Raw genomic sequence first — 24,301 nt, 5'->3', positions numbered from 1 at the left:
GGCAGGGCTGGTAGCAATGACGGGTGGCGTTCTTCCGCTGATTCTCTGAGCGGGTAGGGTGAGGGTGGGGGGGTGGGAGTGTCGACAAGATCGTCCCTGCGAGTGGGGGTGCGAGGAGGCTGGGAGTGCTGGCAGCTGAGCCGTCAGCGGTGGAAGGGAGGGAAGAAGGGAGGGAAGGAGGGAGGGGGGCGGATGGGGTTGGAGAGTGCGAGTGCGCGTTTGTGTGTGATTACCTCTTGTACTTGCGAGCCGGGGTGTAATTTTTGGCTGGACCCTGAATTCCTCAAATTAGCATCTGCCATTAACTGTATTTCCCGCGTGTCCAAGTGGAGTTGTCTCAGTACTAGTGAGCTGAGGGAAGGCGAGGGGGCGTCCGACGTGGTTCTCCCGGAGACGGTGATTGTCAGGTAACGGGAAGGAGAGGGAGCCAGTCGCCCTGAGAAACTCGGGGCGCCCTGAGTGCCGAGGAGAAGGCGTCTGCTCGAGGTGAGAACTCTGCTGTTTTGTTATCTCCTCGCTTTCCCTCCTCTCGTTGAGGCATTTTCTTGCCGGGTGTTGACTTTTTTTTCCCCATCTCCTTGGTGGACTCCGAGCGGGCACCACACACACACACACACGCACACTCACACTCACACTCACATATTTAGAGTTACCAGCTCACTTCCCACAGCCTTGTATAGGAGCGTTTCTTAAAAATAAACACAGCTTCATCTTGTATTTCAAGTCAGAAACTTATTTTGGCCGTGTATGGTGCGAAAGTGAGCGGCTTTAATTTGTGCCATCTGAGGGTAGGAGAGGGGGGGGTGGTATATGTAAGGCCCCCGGGGTGTTCCAAGGCTCTGATGAATATTCAACTCAGGCTTCCCGCCGCTCGTAGCAGTAGCAGAGCTGCTGTGGAGTGCGAACGGTACCGCCGAAATCCAGGCATCATCCTCGCCAATCCTCAGTTAAAAATAAAATCAGCGCCTGTCGTCTTCTGGCATTGGACGGCAGCCTGGGAGCGCTCTCCTCGCTGCGGTCACGAAACTGCCTCAAGCAGAATAGGACGCTGTCAGTTTGATCTGCCAACTGAGCGTGCGGTTTATTCTGTTTCATGAGGTTTAAAGGACTGCAAAAAGTGGGCACAACTGCGGAAGAGCAAACACTACGAATTGCATAGACATGAGCATCCAAAGTTGTACTAGACTGATCTGTTCTTTATTTCTAAATATTTGCATTATGTTTTTAAATAGGTAGAGATAAATTTCCACATCTGCAGTTGCTTCTATACGGAGTGTTGTTAAAACTACCATGGAGTATGTGAAATAAACAATATGCATAAAACCGGCACGGCAGCTGGGGAAACCTCGTTAACAGTCAGACATACCTAACCACAATAACTTTGCTTACGATTGCTCGTTTTGCCAAGAAAAAAATAATTGATGTGCATCAAATCATTTAATGTCCTTTCTAAACAGTAGATGGTTTACATTCTGATAACTGTGCTTTCCTCTTAAATTATAAATTCTCATGTGTATTTATTTATTGAACCGAGATAGCTTAACGTTAAACTTAAACGATTAGGTTTTGCATGACCTTTGGGACTATGATAAGATTTATACTATTAAAGAATACCGGAAGCAAATTTAAGCATGAGATACTTGATAAAATTAATGTTACATTCGACGTTTTAGAAATAACGTTGACGTTTTGCATGGTATGGGGTACATCACCACTGTAAAACTGTTGGTATGGACGTTTAATGAAAACTATAATCGTGTCATTTTGCAATTTTTAATCACAGCATTTCAAGCAAGTGAGTGCCTTCAAGTTCAACATACTTTCTCTGACTGGTTTTAAAATCCTTATTATGCGGTGTTTGTTTACCTTATTAATTTTCTTATCAACGTTAAGGTTCATTGGCTTTATTATGGAGGATGTGCAGCCCAAACATCAGCACAAAGCATTATGGATGCTGTAGTTTGCTGAAGCAATTTTAGAACGTAATGTGACTGATAAAGCTGCAACACCTTTCTAATTCAAAACCACTTTATCTTTAACTTGAAATCAACAATTTTACAAATTGTTCAGTGATACAACATTAAATGATCTAAAGTTGTTACATAAATATTCTGCAGGTTCAAGTTAAGTTTATTGTCATTTGGCCATAAACATGTATACCACCAAATGAAACAATGTTCCTCTGAACCAAAGGGAGCAACACAGTACATAAAGCAATATTGTCACTTGCAAATTACCCAATGATAAGGTGCATTACAACACAAGATAAGAAGTAAACTGTAGAATGCTTCATACATGATGAGACCTTGGTGGTGACAGGGAGTTAAGTAGTCTTACAGCCTGGGGGAAGAAGCTGTTTCCCATCCTAACAGTTCTTGACCTGAAGTTATGGTACCTCTTGCCTGATGCTGGTGAGGAGTGGGTGGGGTGGGGTTAAAGAGATTGTTGGGCAGATGGCAGGAATCATTGACAATGCTAACAGTCCTGTGTATGCAGTGCTCCTGATAAATATCTCCAATGGGTGGAAAAGAGACCCCACTTATCCTTTCAGAGGCCCTTGCAATCCTTTGTAGGGACTTGTGGTCAGGTGCCTTACACCTCCCATACCAGATGGTGATGTAGCATCTCAGGATACATTCGATGGTGCTACTGTAAAAATCAGCTGGAATGGTGGGTGGGGGAAAAGTCTCACTCATCTCAATCTCCTCAGGAAGTGGAAATGTTGGTGTGCCTTCTTGACCAAAGAGATAGTGTTGAGGGACCAGGTAAGATCATTCGTTATGTGCACTCCCAGATACTTGGTGCTCCTAGCTCTCTCCATGGAGGAGCCATGTATGTTTAGTGAGGTGTGGTCAGCCTGCGCTGTCCTAAAGTCTACAATCAGTGTAGCTGTGTGGAAGGAATGTATTTAAATTGAATATTAAAATAATCCTGTTATTGTCTGCTTTGTATTAATTTGTATTGGAAGATAATTATATTCAGTAATTTGAAAATGAGTTGAATTAGCTGATTATGATTGGTTACTTTTTTACTTAACATTTAGAAACAAAAATAGCTTTTGATCTAAGAGACTAAAACAGGAGGGTGTATATAATGTTCTTCTCTTTTTATTAGATGTGCATCCAATAGGCCAGGACAAATGTTCTTGGATTCTTCCATTATGTTGGACAACTTCACTATTCCATCTTTGTTATCTGTGCTGCAGCTCAATTGACAATGTTTGTAAAAGGCAACACACTGGGATTGTGGGATGTAAGGTGTAGGATGTTTCCTGTTCCACGATCGAAAGGTCAGCATCAGGTCTGGCCAGTGAATGAGGAATCACCTGCATGGATTTGGACTGCTCCAACTGTACCTGGTCTTTTTAGAATAATTGGCCCTCGCCAACTTCATCCTTTGACTTCTCCACATAGTCCTCCTGAATTTCTACCAGTCCCATCTGGATGGCAGATCCCTTATGACTCTTTCATTCCTTTGATGGTGCTACCTTCTCCACCAGAACCAACTGTTCTTCAGCTTCCATTTCCAACTATGCAGGTAGGAAAGTTGTTATGAAATAAATTTCAACAAAATCCCAATTCCATTGTGATTGCGCAAGGAACGCTGTTAAGCCGTTTAGGAAGTTATACAAATTGCAAGAGTTATATTTATCTAAACAAATCATATAACATATTTTCATAATCCTTACAATCATCTTTAATATTTGAATATGAAATAATTTATAAACTAGCAGAAAATGTATTCATAATGAAGCTGATATAATAAAACTGTTGGTATAGGTATTTGTTTTAATTTCAGTTGGGTTTTTCAAAGAATTATCAATAGTCATCTATATCATCATCATCATGATTCCAGTATTTCTACTATTTTTAAAATGTTTCTTAATTGTACCTATGATTTTTTTTGGTGTTCTATCGCTGAGCAGCAGTGAACCATCTGATTGTCCTATCAGAGTTCTCTTTGGGAACTAGTTGACTTGATCAGCATTTCTGATCTGGCTATTGTTCACGATTGCATTTAGTGAAAAAAATAAATTTATAACTGTTCTCTGAAAACAAAACTTCCCTGGATGTTGGATAATGAATGGTAAAGCCAAAGAATAAAAGGGATGTGGAGTAGAAGGGAAAATATAAGTAAAGAGAAGAACCCTTGGAAGTTGTGAAGGGCAGAAAAGGATGTGTCAAATTAAAGGTGCTGAGACTGTGGTTGGAAGCTATAGTTACTGAAGCAGATGTTGATACAGAGCAAGGAATGCACCAAAGACCAAATATTGAAGGGTGCATACAAGAATATGTGATTCTGGTCTTTATTATAGAGTGGGGAGAGGTGAGGCTTTGGACAGTAGTTATATTGAAAGATGAAAGCTTTCAAGATGATTATTATCTTTGTGAATCCAATCACTTTGGAAGTTTGGTTTTGACATGATTGAGAATATGCAACAAAGAATTCCAAATGATGTTTTTTTTTAAATTCACACGCTTGTTAAACAACAGTATTCTAGTGATGGATTGGTGAATACTCAGTGGACCATGGTGATTTCAGGGCTTAACCTGACCCTGCTTTCTGTTGGGTGATGGAGGTGAAATGATGAATGTAATATATAATAGAAAGCATAAACGTTTTAATAAATGCAGTATGTTTTGGAAAGTTGGTTTTTGCATGCTACAAAATAAATTGTAGATTTTGTACTGCAATTATGTTTTGATTTTCTTTAACTACAGGTAAAACTTGTGAGTTAGCTTTATATACAGCATTAGCCTTTAAGAACAGGAATAGTTTTGACATGGTGAAAGGCTATGATTGCATGAACGTCATAATGCCATTCCAAGATTTGATTGTGTTTTTACACAATTTTTCAATTGATCCTTTTTTTAAATAGATTTTTGAACATTTTGAATGCTTCAGCATGTGCACACTTAAAATCCTTGAAAGCTTAGACTGCGGACAGATTGGGGGCATGGATAAGTCTCCTATTAAATATATTTTCTGCCGTTTTGTGAATGGGTCTTGTTCTTTTTTGCTCATGAGCATGAAGTTTGAATCAGCTTGTCTCCAGGCAACAAGTGGACAGTGCAATCAGAAAGGATATTTGTGATTATTAGTAAGAGAGAACAATTCACTATTGGTAATATGTTCACATCAATTAACAGAAGGAATAACTGCTGAGGTTTATACTGCACAGTATGTGTGTGAGTTTGTATGTACAATATAGATTATAAAATAAATGTTTTTGTCTTAGCAACCAACTGCCTGTTACTTCACTGGTGTTTAAGGCAGCAATGAAGGTCCTCTATCTCTGTTGGTACTTATTGTGTCAGTAGCTTCCTCTTGGTTTTCACTGCTGTCAGTCACACAAGTCCCAGTTGGAGACTCAGGAATACCATTACGCTCAGATGCAGAAGGATTCTTCATTGTTGTTTCTGTAACAATTTTGTTTTAGCAGTCAGGGTTGTTAGCGCTGAGCTGAACCCCCAAACTTGCAGGACCAGTGGACCACTCTTAATCTGGCCTCTACTCTTTGACCTGTTTGGCATGGGTGACCCTACTAAGAGCCAAAACATAAAACCTTGACTCCAGCCAACATAGGTCTCTGGGTCATTGAGGCACACAAGCCTCCAAACCAGGACAAGGGATTGGCCCTCCTGAAGGTTTTGTCTCAGCATGTTATATGATACATAACAAACAGATTTGAAATATGTACTGCTCCAGCACTGTATTTGATTTTTTTAACCATCAAAATTTCTCATTAATATCAAGAATTTATGAACATCTGATCCAAATATTACTGTGACATGGCTCATCACAGACTTTTTTCTCTTGATAGTGAAAGAAGAATAACAGTGAAAGATGAATTCATTATTATTCTACAGAATTATTATCTATGTGACAGTGGAAACTTTCACTGCATATTTTGTGGTATTTGCCATCGGTATAGTTACAATATTTCCAACATTTTTAATAAAATTTTAGCATTTTTTTCCTCAATGAAGGATTGTCCGAGATGCTCATTTTACAGCTTTGTTTGATAGTCTTGAATTGTTGGGATGAGTCCTTAAATGTAGCGGTATTTTGTTATTCCATAATAACAGTATTAATATGGCAGTAACCGGCTGTAAAATAATGTTGAGTTTAAATATATACAGTTTGCTATTCAAAATGCTTTATTGATTAGGACACCACAGTCTGAGGTACAGAGAGCCTAAATATAGCGTGGCGCTGAGCAAGACACACAGAATTCTCAAAGTACTCGGCAAGACAGGCAGCATCTATGCAGGGGGAGGAAAAAAACTGTTGATGTTTTGAGCCTCTACTCTTTATCAGGACTGGAAAGTAAAGGGGGGGGGGAGTCAGAATGAGAAGGTGGGGGTGAAGGAAGGAGTATAAGCTAACAGGTGATATGTGAGTGAGTCTGGCTGAGCACATATTCAAATAGTCAGTGATTTCAGAGGGGAGCTGAGAGGAGGAACTTTGAACTCAACATCAGTAAGACAAAAGAGCTGATTGTGGACTTCAGGAAGGGTAAGACGAAGGAACACATAGAGGGATCAGAAGTGGAGATCTTGGGTGTCAAGATCTCTGAGGACCTAACCTGCTCCCAACATATTGATGCAGCTATAAAGAAGGCAAGACAGCCACTATACCTCATTAGGAGTTCGAAGAGATTTGCTATGTCAACAAAAACATTCAAAAACTTGTATAGATGTACCGTGGAGAGCATTCTGACAACCTAGGGATATGCTGGGGGCAGCCCACAAGTATTGCCACACATTCCAGCGCCACAGCATAGTATGCTCACAGTGCTTGGCTGAACAAGGCAGAAGAAAACAGGCTGCAACACTGTCTGGTATGGGTTGGGCTACTGCACAGGACTGAAGGAAGCTGTAGAGGGTCGTAAATTTAGTTGGCTCCATCCTGGGTACTAGCCTACAAAGTACCCAGGGTATCTTCCAGGAGTGGTGTCTCAGAAAGGCAGTGTCCATTATTAAGGACCCCAGCATCCTGGGCATGCCTTTTTCTCATTGTTACCATCAGGTAGGAGGTACAGAAGCCTGAAGACCCACGCTTAGCGATTCAGGTTCAGCTTCTTCCCCTCTGCCATCTGATTCCTAAATGGACATTGAACCCATGAACACCACTTCACTTTTTAAAAATATATAATTTCTCTTTATGCGCTATTTTAATCTATTCAACATACGTATACTGTAATTGATTTACTTATTTATTTTTACTTTTTTTCTTCTATATTATGTATTGCATTGAAGTTAACAAATTTCTCGACACATGCCGGTCATAAGAAACCTGATTCTGATCCTGATCTCACTGAACCTTTGAAGACAGGATTTAAAGTTCTTTAAGGTAGGCATACCTTGAAGAGACTTCACATTGGAGCAACAAGTCATAAACATGAGATTCTGCAGATGCTGGAAGTCTTGAGCAAGACACAAAATGCTGGAGGAATCAACAAGTCAGGCAGCACCTATGGAGGAGGTGCTGATCAGTAAATGTGGATGGGTTTTAGAATTTAATGAACAGCATTGTTAAGAGCAATCCAACAGGGAATTAATCTGTTTTCCAGTTTTGCAATAGCACAACTGAAAGTGTCTGTTGAAAGGATATAATGTTCATAGATGGGACAAGTTCAGAAATTGTGGACTAGAGAGCAATAGGTTATTAAATATCATCTGAATTAAGGAGTATGTGGCTGGTGTAGGAAAATAATGCTGAGGTAAAACAACAGCAGTGATCATGTTGAAAGATGGAGAAGGTATAAGGGGCTGAATAGCTTATCCTATCAACCGTGCGATTGAGTTCAAGAGCTGTGAGGTAATGTTACAGCTATATAAGACCTTGGTCAGACCCCACTTGGAGTACTGTCTTCAGTTCTGGTCACCTCACTACAGAATGAATGTGGATACTATAGAAAGAGTGCAGAGGAGATTTACAAGGATGTTGCCTGGATTAGAGATCGTGCCTTATGAGAATAGGTTGAGTGAACTTGGTCTTTTCTCCTTGGAGTGATAGAGGATAAGAGGTGACCTGATAGAGGTGTATAAGATGATGAGGGGCATTGATCATGTGGATAGTCAGAGGCTTTTCCCCAGGGCTGAAATGGCTAAAAGGAGGGGGCATAGGTTTAAGGTGCTTGGAAGTAGGTACAGAGGAGATGTCAGAGGTAAGTTTTTCACACAGAGAGTGGTGAGTGCATGCAATACACTACTGGTGACGGTAGTGGAGGATGTTACAATGGGTTCTTTTAAGAGACTCATAGATAGGTACATGGAGCTTAGAAAAATAGAGTTATGCGGTAGGGTAATTCTAGGCTGTTTCTAGAGTAGGTTACGTGGTAGGCTGAAGGGCCTGTAATGCGCTGAGGATTTCTATGCTCTATGTACTCCTATTTTGTTTTGTTCTTATAGTCACTTTAATACAATGCAGAAAAGATGATTAACAATTTACTCAAAATTGTAAAGTAAAAATAACTTGAGGGGTTGAGTACCTTGCTTTGCTGAAAACTGTGTTCCTATGAAACTTTATTTGAAATGTGTGCCTGCAATTTTGTTTTACTAAGCAGAGGAGCATGTGATATACATTCAGAGACAGAAATTCAACAACCTGGTAATTGATAGTGTCAATAATTCTGTGAATCATTAACATATACCTTTCAGAGGAAGAAATAAATTCATACTGTGCTCTGTTACTTAAATATTTGAAGGTTCACTCAACATTTTTGAATTACAAGAAGACAGGAACATTCATGCAGTAGTTTTCACAAGAGTTCAAATTTTCAAAGCCCTTAACCATTTTGTATCCAGGGAGGTACTTCTGAACTTTTACGTAGTTGTAATTCTGGAATCATGGCAGCTCGTTGGATTAGAGTTAAGTCTCATAAACAACAATATAATAATGACTGGATCATCTATTTAAGTCGTATTGATTGCAGGCAATTTTTTTTTTAAGTTCACTCCTACTTTTGAAGTAATGTGTAAGGGATGTGAGGACAACTGTATTCTTGATTTAACATGCCAGCTGAAAATTGGCTCCCTCCAGTATATTGCACTTCCACAGTATTGCAGTTGAGTGTCAGCCTAGAGTTGTGTTCAAATCTTTTGAGTAGGACTTAAGCAAAAAAAATTCCTCCGAAACAAAAATGCCATTTACTCAACTGTGGTTGATGATTTTGACCAGGAATTTCTTATTGGTGTAAATCTGCTTATTTGGCTGCAAAGGACTTTATTAGCACAAGCTTTATCCAGAATGCATCAACCTTATTTATTCATCCAGGTTTATCAGATTTGAAGCTCAGTTCACAATGAAAAAAAAAGTCAATTTTTTCTGAATAGTTCTATTAGTAGTGATTGAAAGTATAATTTTGGAAACATTTTAATACAGGTTAGTCAAACATTTATAATATGTTAGGAACTTTGTAATATCAATTGTAAAGCAATCCTTACTGACCTTTACAATGATGCAAAATGCAGTAGAATTTAATTGGATCAACTCACAGTGTGATTGAGTCTTTGTTGACAATGCCTGAAAGGCAGTGAAGCATACTATGGTTCCAGTGTGCTTTTGATGTCGACCATAACTAAGTTACTTGTCCTTGAAACCTTAATCTTTGACTTTCTTGGTATAGTTTATGTGTGTGTTTTTGTGTTCACTAGGGCAAATTTTCACTAGCCATGTATTTTAAATAATGCCCAAATTCCACTCAAGTCTTTAAGTTGGAATTTGCTAAAAATGCACTGCTGACCTGTGTGCCTAAACATTTGGTTGCCTTCTGTAGTCTACTGATGCCAATTTGCTGTTATGACCCAGCGTCTAAGTCGATCCACATATTGGTAAGGACTTGGCACCAACATGAAACAAAAATATTCTCCAATAACACGAGATTTTGCAGATGCTGGAAATCCAGTGTGGTACCCAGACAGCCGATGCTGTAGGAACTCAGCAGGTCAGGTAGCATCTATGGAGAGAAATAAGTAGTTGACGGTTTGGGCCAAGAACCTTCATTTTTCCCCTATACTTACCTAGCATCTTGTGGCTGATTCTTTCCACTGGATTGAATGCATTTTCTGTAATAGGTCTAACTTGTCACAGAAGAGATGTAAAGGATGCTGGAATGAGAAAATCAGACAATCCTGATGTAGGGTTTCAGCCTGAAATGTTGAGAATTTCTTCCTTCTGCAGATGCTGCTTGACCCATTGAGTTTCTCCAGTGGATCGTTTATTGTTCAACTTGTCACAGGTTCAGCTAGAGTATACGCCAGCTTAAGTGCTAAGGAACTAGATAAAGGTGGATGGTTACAGTTTTTTTTTCCCCAGGGTAGGGCTGTCCAAAACTAAGATGCAAATGTTTGAGGTGAGAGGAGAACTATTTAAAAGAGACCTCAGGGATAATACTTACACAGAGAAGGTGGTGAGTATGAAGAATGAGTTGCCGGAAGAAATGGCTGAGGCAGGTATAATAGTATTACTTAAGACTTACTTGGATAGGTACATGGATGGCTGGAGCTTAGAGGGATATGGGGTGAGCACAGGAACCTGGGACTACATAGGTGGACAGTGTGATCAGCAGAAGGGCCTGTAGCCATGCTATATTTTTCTCTTACTGATTCTATAAACGGTGGTAAGCTCGAGCTATAATGCTGGACTCCATGACAGCACATTCGCAAAATGGCAGACAAGAAGCATGCATCAAGTTTGGGACTTCTGTATTTCAATGAGCATCTCAAACTGGGGGGATTTGTAACACAAATAATTGCAGGCAGTTCTAAGCAGAACATTCCCCATTTAGTTTCAGCCCAAGAATTAACAATCAAGATCATAAATTAAACAGATGATCCAATCCATTGTTGTCCTTTCATCTAGCAGTGTTCCATACCTTTTCAAACTGATTTTCAAGGATGTGGTATTTATCTATTTTAAATAGGTATTGGCTCTCAGTGTTTTTCTTAATTTGAGCATGATTTTGGAGATCCAAATTTTAAAAAATGCAGATTCCTGAAATCTGAAATGTTTTTTTAAAAAAAAGAAAATGTTTTAATTATTCAGCAAGTTAGGTAGTATCTAGATGCTGTTGATGGTACCTGACCTCTAAGATGTTTACAGGATCTTGTGCTTTTATTTTACATTTTTGTAAATACTGGGTTTGATGATTAGATACCCATCATCTGAATAAACTTGTTTAAAAATATGGTTGTCCTTTGAAGGGGACAATGAACTTTTAAAGGAAGAAATTTACTATTTTTTGGAACTGTTGGTTTATTATTGTCAGGTGTACCAAGGTACAGTGACAAGATTTTGTTTTGCGTGCCAACCAGACAGATCATGCATACCTAATTACATCAAGGTAGTAAAAGGAAATGTAGTCTTGCAAGTACAGAGGAAATCAGAATCAGGTTTATTATCACCGGCATGTGACATGAAATTTGTTAACTTAACAGCAGCAGTTCAATGTAATGCATAATCTAGCAGAGAAAAAATAAATAAAATAAAAATAATAATGAATAAACAATTACGCATCAATACAGTGCAGATAAACAAATAAAATATAAGGGCTGGGATAAGGTAGATGAAGAGTTTATCTTTTAGTGCAGGAGAGTGCCATTCAAGAGTCTGATAGTGGGATAGAATCTCACCTTGAGTCTGGTGGTATATACTCCCAAGGTTTTGTATCTTGTAAAAGGGGTGAAGAGAGAATGGGAGAGATCTTTGATTATGTTGGCTCCTATCTACAGTATGTAAGTAAAGGTTCCTATTACTGGTGGTAAAGTATGTTAATTATTACATTTTATTTTTACAGTGGGAGCAAATAATCCATCCCCCAGTTGTAGGATTTCCTCCACCGATTGGCATGGACTTCATTCCCATAGTTCCCCACATGCACACTTCTTCCCGGCGGTCGTCAAATAAGGGCTGGATGGATAAAAAGACTCCTGATTGCAAAGTAAGATTTTTTTATGTTTAAGGGCATTATGTTAGATATTGTAATGCCAACTTCATGATGTCTAACCTGGAAATGAATGGTTGAGGAAAACAGCACCTATTTTGCATTTGATACAAGGGTGAAAAATATTTAAGTCTGAAATATAAGGCCTGACACAGAGAGGATGTGGGCCAAATTTTATTGAATTTATTCCTGTGAAGCACAGCGTTTAAGAAAATGCAAGTTTTTATTTTCACTTAATTATATTGTTGGGGCTACTAAATTTCAGACAATAGTTCAGCTGCAATGATTCAGAAACAGACCGTTACAATACTGAATTATTTGTATATTATCTCCCATTATAATCATGCTTGGCAAATCAAAATTATTTAAGTAATCTTCTAATTTAAATTTTAGCACTTAATTTTCACATTGCCATGTTACATTGCTTAATTTGAACTATTGCATAACTCATATTTATACTGTTAAATTCCTTCATACCTTTGATTTATAATTACAATTAGCAATTATATAGATTGTTAAATTTAGTAAAACATGCCAGAACATCATATAGATTGTCTAATTTAGTTAAGCGTGTCGCACTATTACCAGGCAAATTTGACACCAAGCCATTATGGAGATACTTGGGTAGATGGCCAAAAGATTACTCAAGAGCACGAGTCGAGTTTAAAAGGGGAAAAAGTGAAACAAGCAGAGATACTGAGGAAAGAGCCTATGGACATGCATCTGAAGTGATGGCAGGCTATCATGGAGCAATAAAATATGGGGCAGTGAAGCTACCAGAACTGCAGGAATGCAGACATTTTAGAGTATTTTAAGTTGCATCTGAGGAGGAAGAAGGCCTTGAAGGGACTTCACAATGAGGATTAGAATTATAAACTGGAGCAAGTTAGCACTGGATTGATGCATCCTGTAGAATCTGGTCCACATTAGAGAAAGAAGCAATGGTTTGGAGGTTCTCAACTTTATTGAGTACAGTAGGCTGGCTAGGCTTGTGCATCAATGTAAAATGTGTATGTTAACAAAGGCATGAATTAGATTTTCTACCGTTGATCAACTGGTGCAGAGGAAGATGTAATGCTGGTGAAAATAAGATTGCTTTGCCTTGGTATAAACATGAGGTCTGAAATATGTCTCATGGTTAAGTATAGCTACATACAGTAGTTGCAAGCAGATTGGATTAGACTTGGGCTTTCTTTGGGGGGAGGGCTGATAACATGAATGCAGCAATTTGAAGGTTAGTGGTGAATTTTGCACGCTGTGATACTGTAGTCATTTTTTTGAAAAAGTTAAGAAAACTAAAATTAAACAACATTTTTTGAAAGATTAAAAATTAAGATGATATATGGTTTTAATCAGAAGTTGATTTGGATGAAAGTGAATAATTATAGTATTTTTCAACCCAATTTCAAAAAAATTCATTATTTAATATTAAATAAATTGGTCTCTTTCTTAGATTGAAGAACAACTGACATAATTGACAACAACTCTACTGGTTATTGTGTATTCATAATCACTTGTGTTGCACACAGGTATATTTCAATAATGCAATTGCTGTGGAATCAACCTGGGGAAAATCAGAGGATATGAATTTTTTCCATGGATATAAAAAGCCCATATTAAAAGCAAATCAAGTAGCAGTGGCACTATCAGCAGTAACCAAACCAACATCATCAACAGGATCCAGACCCTATCTCGTGGTAACACCTCAATCCAGCAATGGTGAGATGCTGAATTAATGTAACCAATTGATCAGTCAGTTGTTAATTTTCATGTTATTCATCTTTTTTTTTCTACAAGGTGGACCTTTTAACACATTTAACGAACCCTTCAAGAATACAAATTCTGCAACCTTCTCATAAATGCATTTTCTAGTTTCTTTTTGAAGTGAAAGTTTAAAATTCTAATTTCATTCATTCTTGCCAATTGGCACAATTATGCTACTTGACAGATATTGTACAAACAAATATTGCTTGACATCTGTCCTTATTTTGTCCACCATAACAGTGAACTAATATGCTCTTAAGCTTTTCACCTTCTGGGATCTGAGTATTGCAGACATCCCACCCTGCAAAAACTCATTTCAGGGAGGTAGCACCATCAATTTGCAGGAGACTTCCGGGAGAGGTGGGATGTCTGCAATAGAGTAGCTCCTTAGCAGCTAGCCAGCTAGTTTAAATAATGTTAGCTATGCTGATGAACAAATGATACCTGTTAAACTCACCTCAACACGTCTTTTACATTTTAACCCACCATGGGCAATAGAAAAGTTACTGTTGCAAATAGTGCAGCGAGCAACACTGTCATTATTTTTGACCCCTATTAGGCAGGGGTACAATTTAGTGTAGTCTAGGGCGACGTACGTTTTATATTTTCTTTTTTTGGAACACTCTGACTTTGGAGAGATATCTCTCTCTCTCGCTCTCTCGCTCTCTAAAAAAATCAATTTCCGGGACATTGTATATAATTTGAGGGCATCAGGGAGCCACTATTAATTTGCGGGAGACCCCCAGACCTTCCAGGAGAGGTGGGGTGTCTGGTATTGTCGGATACGTCAGCACTTGGGCCCACCCTGAACTGCCTTGAACTGTGAGGGTTGCACACAAAGGCCAGCTACGTGAGGGTGGAAGATTTCCTCATCGGAAGGACTTTGTTTATGGAGTCAGCCACAACCATAAACATGTTTTTGGGTTTACTTCATTCATCAATTCCACTAAATTTACGTAAATAAAGTCTTTTATTATGCTCCTTTTGAGGCCTAACAGATTGAATGTCAGACATTTCCATGTGAGATTTTCACCTTGAACCTCAGTTCCACAGCAGTCATGAGAACTTGAAGTCTACCTATACTTCTGGTGACTATAACCATAGTTATAGATATAGATGCTCTATATACAGCCGAGCCAAAACTACAAACGTGTACAAATCTAATTTTTTTTTGTGTATCCCAGCTTAATCTATTGTGTATATTTAAAGCATGGTGGGTGAAGCACAATTCCAAAGCCATATCAATTTCTCTTTCGGCCCACTCTTCATTTCTCTGGATGAGCCAAGATCCAACAACGAGAAGTTTGACATAAGAATCTAACACAAGAAATTAGACAAAAAGATTTTGTGGCTTCTCGAACTTCCTATGTCATTCGATAAAATTTGAATTTGGCCTGAACTCTTGCTTCCTGCCTGTTTCCTAGATCTCTCTTGTAGTTCAAACATTTGCCTATCTCTGTCTTGAATGATACTCGGAATCAACCTAATTGAACCTTCTTAAATACTCAGATTGTAACTGCCTTTCGAATTAGTTGCTGTTCCTAAATGTGAACATATAATGTTTCATGCATGGGAATTCTCCTTACCCTTCCGTACAGCAGCACTCTGTAATCCATTCTCCATTAAACATCATTCTGCTTTCTTGTTCTTCCAAGCAAACTTTACATTTCCACATAATATACAAATTCTGCCAGTATTTTTTACCTGGGCGCTTATCCAATTCCTTTTGCAGATTATATAGCCTCTAAATTGAATTAGAAATAAAGACTTCTTGCACATTTTCACTGTATTTTCTTAGTGCTGGCTGAGATCTCACCCGTTGGGCCCCACAATTCCTGTATTGTGCACTTCTGACATTCTTGCAGAAACTGGATGAGAAAAATGGTAGAAGAAACATCTAATGAGCAGGAATTTTGAAGGCATTATTGAGAGGAGGTACCAAATAAATTGGCAACTGAATGTATGATCTTCTTGAATGATGAAATATGGTGGTTGTTGGTGGTGTCTAATGTTGACAGGGAACCTGTGTAGGAAAGTTTTAAAAGTGGGAAAAGCCGTTGCTCTGGAGCAGTTCCCTCCTCTCAGCCTCGGAAATCCAGGTCCAGTGGTACGAACAAACTTCACAAACCGGGGTCTTCCTTCGTTGCAGTGGATGATCATGATGTTTTCTGTGCCTTGCCATGCCCTTCGCTCTCCACCAAATGTTGCAGAACCGCCTTGCTTGCTGTTGGATCTCACTGTAGTTTGACAGAGCTGACTTTGCATGCTAGGACAGGCACGTCCCTATTTGACCAGGATACGAGGGTCGCCGGCTACCTTTACCTGGTCTAGCTGGCCTGTACTGGGGTGAGGCCACTGTCACATGCAAGCAGCTACTTGGAGCCGTAGGTGAGAGCTGAGTGTCTGGTGGGGTCCAAAGGTTAGTGAGCTGCCCCAGAATGGAATGGCAAGCCCCTACATCAGAGGTGCTTCCCATTCACCCCAGCAGAATATGGTGGATGACCCAAATAGCCAATATGCAATAGCATATTGATGGTAGTGCAGCCCTGCAATTTTGGTGGTAGTATTGCATAGTTTATTTTCACCCATATTGGATAGTCAGAATGTTTTCTTTCCCACAGAACCTGTTTACCTTCATCCAATGGAGTATTAAGAGTCACCAGTACCTGTCAATACTGACTTGCTTTTTTTTTAATCTGCAAAGATCAATCAAGCTTATTTTTTTATTTAATAACTATAAATAAAAACCCTTCTAAGCCTCATTTAACATGAGTATTTAAATAGGGCAAAAATCAACAGGCATTTTTATTTATCATAGACATGTATTCTTTCTACACTAAAAGCCAATAAATCACTAGATACTTGAATAAAAACTAGCAGCTATGAATCAGTGATCACCATTCCCAGGGAGTCATAAACACTGACTGGAAGCAGGAAACTGTAATTCCCATAAAGGGTAATTACAGATTTATCAGCTTGACCTACGTAATCAGAAAACTAATGTGATCAATAATCAAACAAAGCAGAAACCTTTCATGAAGATAACCGCATAAATAACAGGTAGTATTGATATTAAAGGGAGAAAACCTTTTAGGACAACCTTCAGTGTAATTTTTTTTTTTACGTAAAAGGAAGTGCAATCTAAATTGCACTGGCAGAAGGGCATCTCCTGACCTCAAAGTGCTATAAGCAACTGGCATAATTTGTAGGTAGCAACTTCTGGGGCAAGAAATGTACATAAATTATTGAAAGGAGAAGATAAAAATGAATAGGGATTTTAAACAAAAACTAAAATAGTTTACAATTTACTGTTTTTGATATGCATAAGTGATCCGGAAGGTAGACTTTTTACAAAGTAAATTCAGTTAGGTGAACACTTAGGATTATCAGTGGCAAATAAAGTTTAATTGAGAATGAAAAATAGGATGCATATGTACATCACTAGTAGAAAGATTTTTTTCATTTTTTGGGGAATGTAGACTCTACTGGTAAGAGAGACTGCAGAGTTTCACTGTTGACTACTTTAAGAACATTTGCCATCACAAGATGTTCTTGAAGTACATCAGTACTTCAACAGTGAATCTCTGCAAGTTCCTCTTCCACAATATTGTTACATATGAAGTTCCAAGAATAAAAAGTGTTATTTCCAAAGGAGGATGATTTGTGATCTGAAGGGGTCCTGCAAGTGCTGTTTTCCATGTGTGCCTGCTGTCCTCACACTTGTTTGTTGTAGAATACTCAGGCTCAGGAGCGCTTGGCATGTAATTGTAGTGTATGTTATGGGTGCAGATATGGGCAGTGATTAAACATTTCAGGTGGTGGACTGAGCTTGGTGTTGATTATTCTGGCTGCTTTTTCCTGGATGGTGCCAATATAGGTAACAAAGCAAACTTGTGGACATAAAAGCGTAGGATTTGGATTTCAGTCATTTGTGATATGCTAGATAGAAGCTGCATTTTGCTTCTATGTCAAATTGAGTGTCGTCTTGAAAAAAGATTTTGCTGAAATGGGAACATAGTCATGTGTGATTTTCTTCCATTTAATGTGTTTGAAACAGTTTATTTGCTTGCAGATGGAAGCAGCAGTCAACCCCACAGCCACTATCCCACTCATATACTGTCTCTTGGGAAACTGACTGGTGTTGTTAAAGAACTCTTCTTAGGAAAAGCAAAGGCAGAGGAAAGGTTTGCATTCATGATGAAACAGAAATTAAGGTAAAGAGATAAGTGACGATGCACTGGCTGATGAGACTCAAGCTATGTTGCCATCTGATCAAGCACTGTATCATGATCAAGCCCTGTTATGAAGGTTATAAATTTCAGCACTATATACAAAGTGATTCAACTTCTGTCTGGGCTGCAGTTTGGTTGGAGGATAGCACTGGTAAATCAATGCGGGGGATCAATAAATACAACATGTAATTCACATGTGGTTCCTGAGTTCTGCATGGCATGATCACATTTCTTCCCCATTCTGATGGTTGATCTGAACAACAACTAATCCTCTTGACCATGTCTACATGCTTTTATGCATTGAGTTGGTGCACATGATTGGCTGGTTAGATATTTGCATTAACAAGTAGGTGTACCAAATAAAGTGACCACTGAGACTATTTGGTTGTCTAATTCCATATAATTCAATTTTCTTATATTAATATTTATCCTTCTAAACATTTGTCTATCTTAGATCTAAAATCAACAATAGGAATAATTTGCTCTTTATGCATAAATTGCACAAAAGTAGGTTTAGTAACCATTGGGAAGTGTTTATTTTTATTTCCTGTTGAAGTCATAACCACTAGGAATTTGGGCATAACACTTCACCCCGGCTTAGCTCGCATTTATCTGTATATTTTGTGCATGTGAACTCTGATGGGAAATAATTAATGGTGCCCATTATTTACATCCCACTAATGGTTGGACCACAAGTTATAACTCACAATGAAAAAGAAATCCCTGAGCAACGCACACAAAATGCTGGAGGAAGTCAGCAGGCCAGGTAGCATCTCTGGAAAACGAGTACAGTCGATGTTTCGGCCCAAAATGTCAACTGTAAGTCCTGCTGAAGGGTTCGGCCCGAAACGTCGACCATACTCTTTTCTATAGATGCTGCCTGGCCTGCTGAGTTCCTCCAGCAGTTTGTGTGTTGCTCAGATTTCCAGCATTTGCAGATTTTCTCTTGTTTGCAAAAAAGAAATAACCTGTCAACATTAGTGATTATTGTGTGATTTTAATATGTTCCCCCATCAGGACATTTTTATATTTTGTAACTGCCTTCCAGAGGGGACAGGGAAGGAGCTCTTTAACAGTACTGACTCACTTTACACATGTCAGCACCTGAATGATGCTTCATCTGCTCAGGTGTATGTTTCCGCTCTTCAAAAGAGATCAGCAGAATTTTTCAAATAATAGTGATTCAATTTTCAGATGCTGGCTTTGGTTAAAACCCACTAAATAGTCAATTAGCATGTTGACTATTCTTTTCATTCTCATGTTCAGGCTGTAGGATTCTTTCAGGGTTCAACTTCAGAAGAACATAAATGGATTATATTTTTAAAAATAAAGTACTGCAGGTGCTGTAAATCTGAAATAAAGCCACAAAATCTTAGGAATGCTTAAGAGGGTGGCATCTATGGAAAGGGAAACAGTAATAGTTTCAGGTCAAAGACTATCAGAATTGGGGAAAAAGAAAAAAACAAATTAGTTTTTAGTTGCGGAGAGTGTGGGGGTGAGGAGATGGATAGGACAAAGGGAATAGGATTGTTTTAATAGAATTCTGTCTATGCTGCTGTTTCCCTTTGGCCATCAGAGAGAAAGAAAAAAAAAGGACGTAAAAACTGTGAATTGCAGGTCAGAGCCCCTGCAGAGAACTGATGCCAAAAAGGAGGATACTAGAAATGCTTAATAGATTAGCTGGTGTTCATGGAGACAGTAAAGCTGGGTTAAGATAACCTTTCTGCAGAAATGGGCAGTTCTCATGCAAACAGAAAAAAAACATTTCCCTAAAATTGTTGAATTTGATTTTTAAGTCCCAAAGGCTGCAATGAGAGGCATAGACAGATAAAGCGGGAAGGCAGGTTCTTTTAGTCCATTTGAGTCCTTGCCAGCTATTAACCAGCCATGTACATTAATCCTGCATTAATCACATTTTCTCTCTGTTCTTCAAAATTTCTTTTGGCTTCATTGGAAAATGCAAGAGGTACAGACAGAAAAGATAGGGTGGGAGTAGGATGGAGAATTAATGTGACAGGCAAATGAAAGCCCAAGGCTGTATTGGTGATCTGCATGAAATCATTCTTCAAAATGCTCTCCCAATCTAAAAACAAAAACGCAAACAGGAATTCTGCAGATGCTGGAAATTCAAGCAACACACATCAAAGTTGCTGGTGAACGCAGCAGGCCAGGCAGCATCTGTAGGAAGAGGTGCAGTCGACATTTCAGGCCGAGACCCTTCGTCAGGACTAACTGAAGGAAGAGTGAGTAAGGGATTTGAAAGTTGGAGGGGGAGAGGGAGATCCAAAATGATAGGAGAAGACAGGAGGGGGAGGGATAGAGCCAAGAGCTGGACAGGTGATAGGCAAAAGGGGATACGAGAGGATCATGGGACAGGAGGTCCGGGAAGAAAGACCTGGGGGGGGGGACCCAGAGGATGGGCAAGAGGTATATTCAGAGGGACAGAGGGAGAAAAAGGAGAGTGAGAGAAAGAATGTGTGCATAAAAGTAAGTAACAGATGGGGTACGAGGGGGAGGTGGGGCCTTAGCGGAAGTTAGAGAAGTCGATGTTCATATCATCAGGTTGGAGGCTACCCAGGCGGAATATAAGGTGTTGTTCCTCCAACCTGAGTGTGGCTTCATCTTTACAGTAGAGGAGGCCATGGATAGACATGTCAGAATGGGAATGGGATGTGGAATTAAAATGTGTGGCCACTGGGAGATCCTGCTTTCTCTGGCGGACAGAGTGTAGATGTTCAGCAAAGCGGTCTCCCAGTCTGCGTCGGGTCTCGCCAATATATAAAAGGCCACATCGGGAGCACCGGACGCAGTATATCACCCCAGCCAACTCACAGGTGAAGTGTTGCCTCACCTGGAAGGACTGTTTGGGGCCCTGAATGGTGGTAAGGGAGGAAGTGTAAGGGCATGTGTAGCACTTGTTCCGCTTATACGGATAAGTGCCAGGAGGGAGGTCAGTGGGGAGGGATGGGGGGGGACGAATGGACAAGGGAGTTGCGTAGGGAGCGATCCCTGCGGAATGCAGGGGGGGGGAGGGAAAGATGTGCTTATGGTGGGATCCCGTTGGAGGTGGCGGAAGTTACGGAGAATAATATGTTGGACCCGGAGGCTGGTGGGGTGGTAGGTGAGGACCAGGGGAACCCTATTCCTAGTGGGGTGGCGGGAGGATGGAGTGAGAGCAGATGTACGTGAAATGGGGGAGATGCATTTAAGAGCAGAGTTGATAGTGGAGGAAGGGAAGCCTCTTTCTTTAAAAAAGGAAGACATCTCCCTCATCCTAGAATGAAAAGCCTCATCCTGAGAGCAGATGCGGCGGAGACGGAGGAATTGCGAGAAGGGGATGGCGTTTTTGCAAGAGACAGGGTGAGAAGAGGAATAGTCCAGATAGCTGTGAGAGTCAGTAGGCTTATAGTAGACATCAGTGGATAAGCTGTCTCCAGAGACAGAGACAGAAAGATCTAGAAAGGGGAGGGAGGTGTCGGAAATGGACCAGGTAAACGAGGGCAGGGTGAAAGTTGGAGGCAAAGTTAATAAAGTCAACGAGTTCTGCATGCGTGCAGGAAGCAGCACCAATGCAGTCGTCGATGTAGCAAGGGAAAAGTGGGGGACAGATACCAGAATAGGCATGGAACATAGATTGTTCCACAAACCCAACAAAAAGGCAGGCATAGCTCGGACCCATACGGGTGCCCATAGCTACACCTTTAACTTGGAGGAAGTGGGAGGAGCCGAAGGAGAAATTATTAAGAGTAAGGACTAATTCCACTAGACGGAGCAGAGTGGTGGTAGAGGGGAACTGATTAGGTCTGGAATCCAAAAAGAAGCGTAGAGCTTTGAGACCTTCCTGATGGGGGATGGAAATATATAAGGACTGGACATCCATGGTGAAAATAAAGCGGTGGGGGCCAGGGAACTTAAAATCATCGAAAAGTTTAAGAGCGTGAGAAGTGTCACGAACATAGGTAGGAAGGGATTGAACAAGGGGTGATAAAACTGGGTCGAGGTATGCAGAAACGAGTTCGGTGGGGCAGGAGCAAGCTGAGACAATAGGCTGGCCAGGACAGGCAGGTTTGTGGATCTTGGGTAGGAGGTAGAAACGGGAAGTGCGGGGTGTGGGAACTATAAGGTTGGTAGTAGTGGATGGGAGATCCCCTGAGCGGATAAAGTCGGTGATGGTGTGGGAGACAATGGCCTGTTGCTCCTTACTGGGGTCACGATCGAGGGGTAAATAAGAGGAGGTATCCGCGAGTTGTCGCTGTGCCTCGGCAAGGTAGAGGTCAGTACGCCAGACTACAACAGCACCCCCCTTATCGGCGGGTTTAATAATAAGGTTAGGATTAGTGTGGAGGGAGTGGAGAGCAGAGCGTTCCGAAGGAGTGAGGTTGGAATGGGGACAAGGTGCGGTGAAGTCGAGACGGTTGATGTCCCGTCGGCAATTAGCGATAAAGAGATCCAGAGCAGGCAGAAGACCAGAGCGGGGTGTCCATGAAGAAGAGGAGGGTTGAAGACCTATCTAAGTTTGGTTTGTCTAGCATAGAGAAGACCACACCATCAACACTGAATGTAAAGAATGGAAAATGTATGATTGAATTACTGCTTTACTACAGTTGACTGCCTGTGTCCTTGAATAGTGGAAAAGGACAAGATAAGAGTAGCTGTATCTTTTCTGCTGCATAGGAAAGTGCTTTAAGAAGGGGAGTGATTGATGGAGATGGAGAATCAGATCAGTGAGTCATGAAGAGAATAATGTAATTTGAAAGGAAAGGGTCTTGAAGATTGCCCAGTTTTAGTCTTGTTGAAAGTAGCAGAAAGTGCAAAGAATGATGTGTTGAATGTACAAGTTGGTGATGTGGAAGTTGAGGACCTGGGGAGCTAAAATTTTGTTCTGGTCAGGAGTAGAGAGTTTAGAGTGGAAGTGCAGGGAATAGATAAGCTACAGTCAAAGGCTTTGCTAGCTATGATAGATAGGAAGCCCTGATTCCAGAAGTAGGAAGATGTATTGGAGGAATCTATATGGAAGATGGTGTCGATAAGGTGGAGATGGAGGAACTAAGAATTATGAGGAAATGTCTGTACACTGACATTTGTCCTTGGAACGAAAGAGGTCAATTTGCCAACTACAAAAGCACCACCCTTGTCAGCAGGGCTAGTCCTAGTGAACAGAATGCTTCAAGTTCAGAGGTTGTGAGTAAGGGAAATGGAAACAATTGAGCCAGTCAATACCACAATGGCATTTAGTGATGTATAGACCTACAGCAAGGATTCCCAACGTTTTTTTATGCCATAAGATTAGATTAGATTAAATTCAACTTTATTGTAATTGTGCCGAGTACAGATACAAAGCCAATGAAATGCAGTTAGCATCTGACCAGGAATGCAAAGAATAGTGTTATTTACAAAATAACTGCAAATAAAAAGTAAGTGCTACAGCACACAAATATGAAAGTACTGAGATAGTACAATGTGGGTGCAATACTGCTTAGCGCTGTGATGTGAGGTTCAGGGAAGAAGCTCTTCCTGTGCCTGCTGGTGTGGGAGCGGAGGCTCCTGTAGTGCCTACCAGATGGGAGCAGTGTAAAAAGTCCATGGTTAGGGTGAGATGCATCCTTGATAATGCTTTTCACCCTGCCCAGGCAGTGTTTATGGTAGATGTTCTCAATGGTGGGCAATTGGGTGCTGATAATCCGCTGGGCAGTTTTCACCACACGCTGGAGCGCTTTGCGGTCCGATACGGGACAATTGCCATACCACACTGAGATGCAGTTGGTGAGTATGCTCTCAATTGTACAGCGGTAAAAGTCCGTCAGTATCCTGGGACAGAGGTGAGCTTTCTTGATGCTCCGCAGGAAATAAAGGCGCTGTTGTGCATTTTTGTTCAGGATGGAGGAGTTCAGGGACCAGGTGAGATCCCCGGAAATGTGGACACCAAGGAATTTGAAACTTGATACACGCTCCACTACAGTTCCGTTGATGTAGATGGGGACGTGAGTGTGGCTCCTGGCATGCCCAGTCCACAATGATCTCCTTGGTCTTCTGGGTGTTAAGGGCCAGGCTGTTGTCGGCACACCACGCGGCCAGGTGCTGGACTTCATCCCTGTAGGCCATCTCGTCATCCCCTCTGATCAGGCCAACCACCGTGGTGTCGTCTGCGAATTTGATTATGGGGTTAGAACCATGTACAGGAACACAGTCATAGGTGAAAAGGGAGTACAGAAGAGGGCTCAGCACACAGCCTTGAGGCACGCCGGTGTTCAGGGTGAGAGTGGAGAAGGAGAGGTTGTCTAACTTAACTGATTGGGGTCTGTTAGTCAGAAAGTCCAAGGTCCAGTTGCAGAGGGATGAGCTGATATCAAGTTGG

The 24,301-nt window shown here is 40.5% G+C and overlaps 1 protein-coding gene across 1 annotated transcript in view; it reads left to right on the top strand.

Annotated features, from left to right (window-relative positions):
* The first annotated feature begins 201 nt into the window (after positions 1 to 201).
* Positions 202 to 24,301, top strand: part of tcerg1l (transcription elongation regulator 1 like) — a 602,997-nt gene continuing 578,897 nt past the window's right edge. The window contains exons 1-4 of the mRNA XM_072239775.1: positions 202 to 486; positions 3,115 to 3,537; positions 11,804 to 11,947; positions 13,480 to 13,669. Coding sequence (XP_072095876.1) covers positions 3,217 to 3,537; positions 11,804 to 11,947; positions 13,480 to 13,669 — 655 coding nt within the window. The 5' untranslated portion in view covers positions 202 to 486; positions 3,115 to 3,216. The remainder of the gene's footprint in view (positions 487 to 3,114; positions 3,538 to 11,803; positions 11,948 to 13,479; positions 13,670 to 24,301) is intronic.

The sequence above is a fragment of the Mobula birostris genome, chromosome 21 (genome assembly GCF_030028105.1).
Source record: "Mobula birostris isolate sMobBir1 chromosome 21, sMobBir1.hap1, whole genome shotgun sequence".
NCBI classification, from domain to species: domain Eukaryota; kingdom Metazoa; phylum Chordata; class Chondrichthyes; order Myliobatiformes; family Myliobatidae; genus Mobula; species Mobula birostris.
This window is presented reverse-complemented; position numbering and strand designations above follow the sequence as displayed.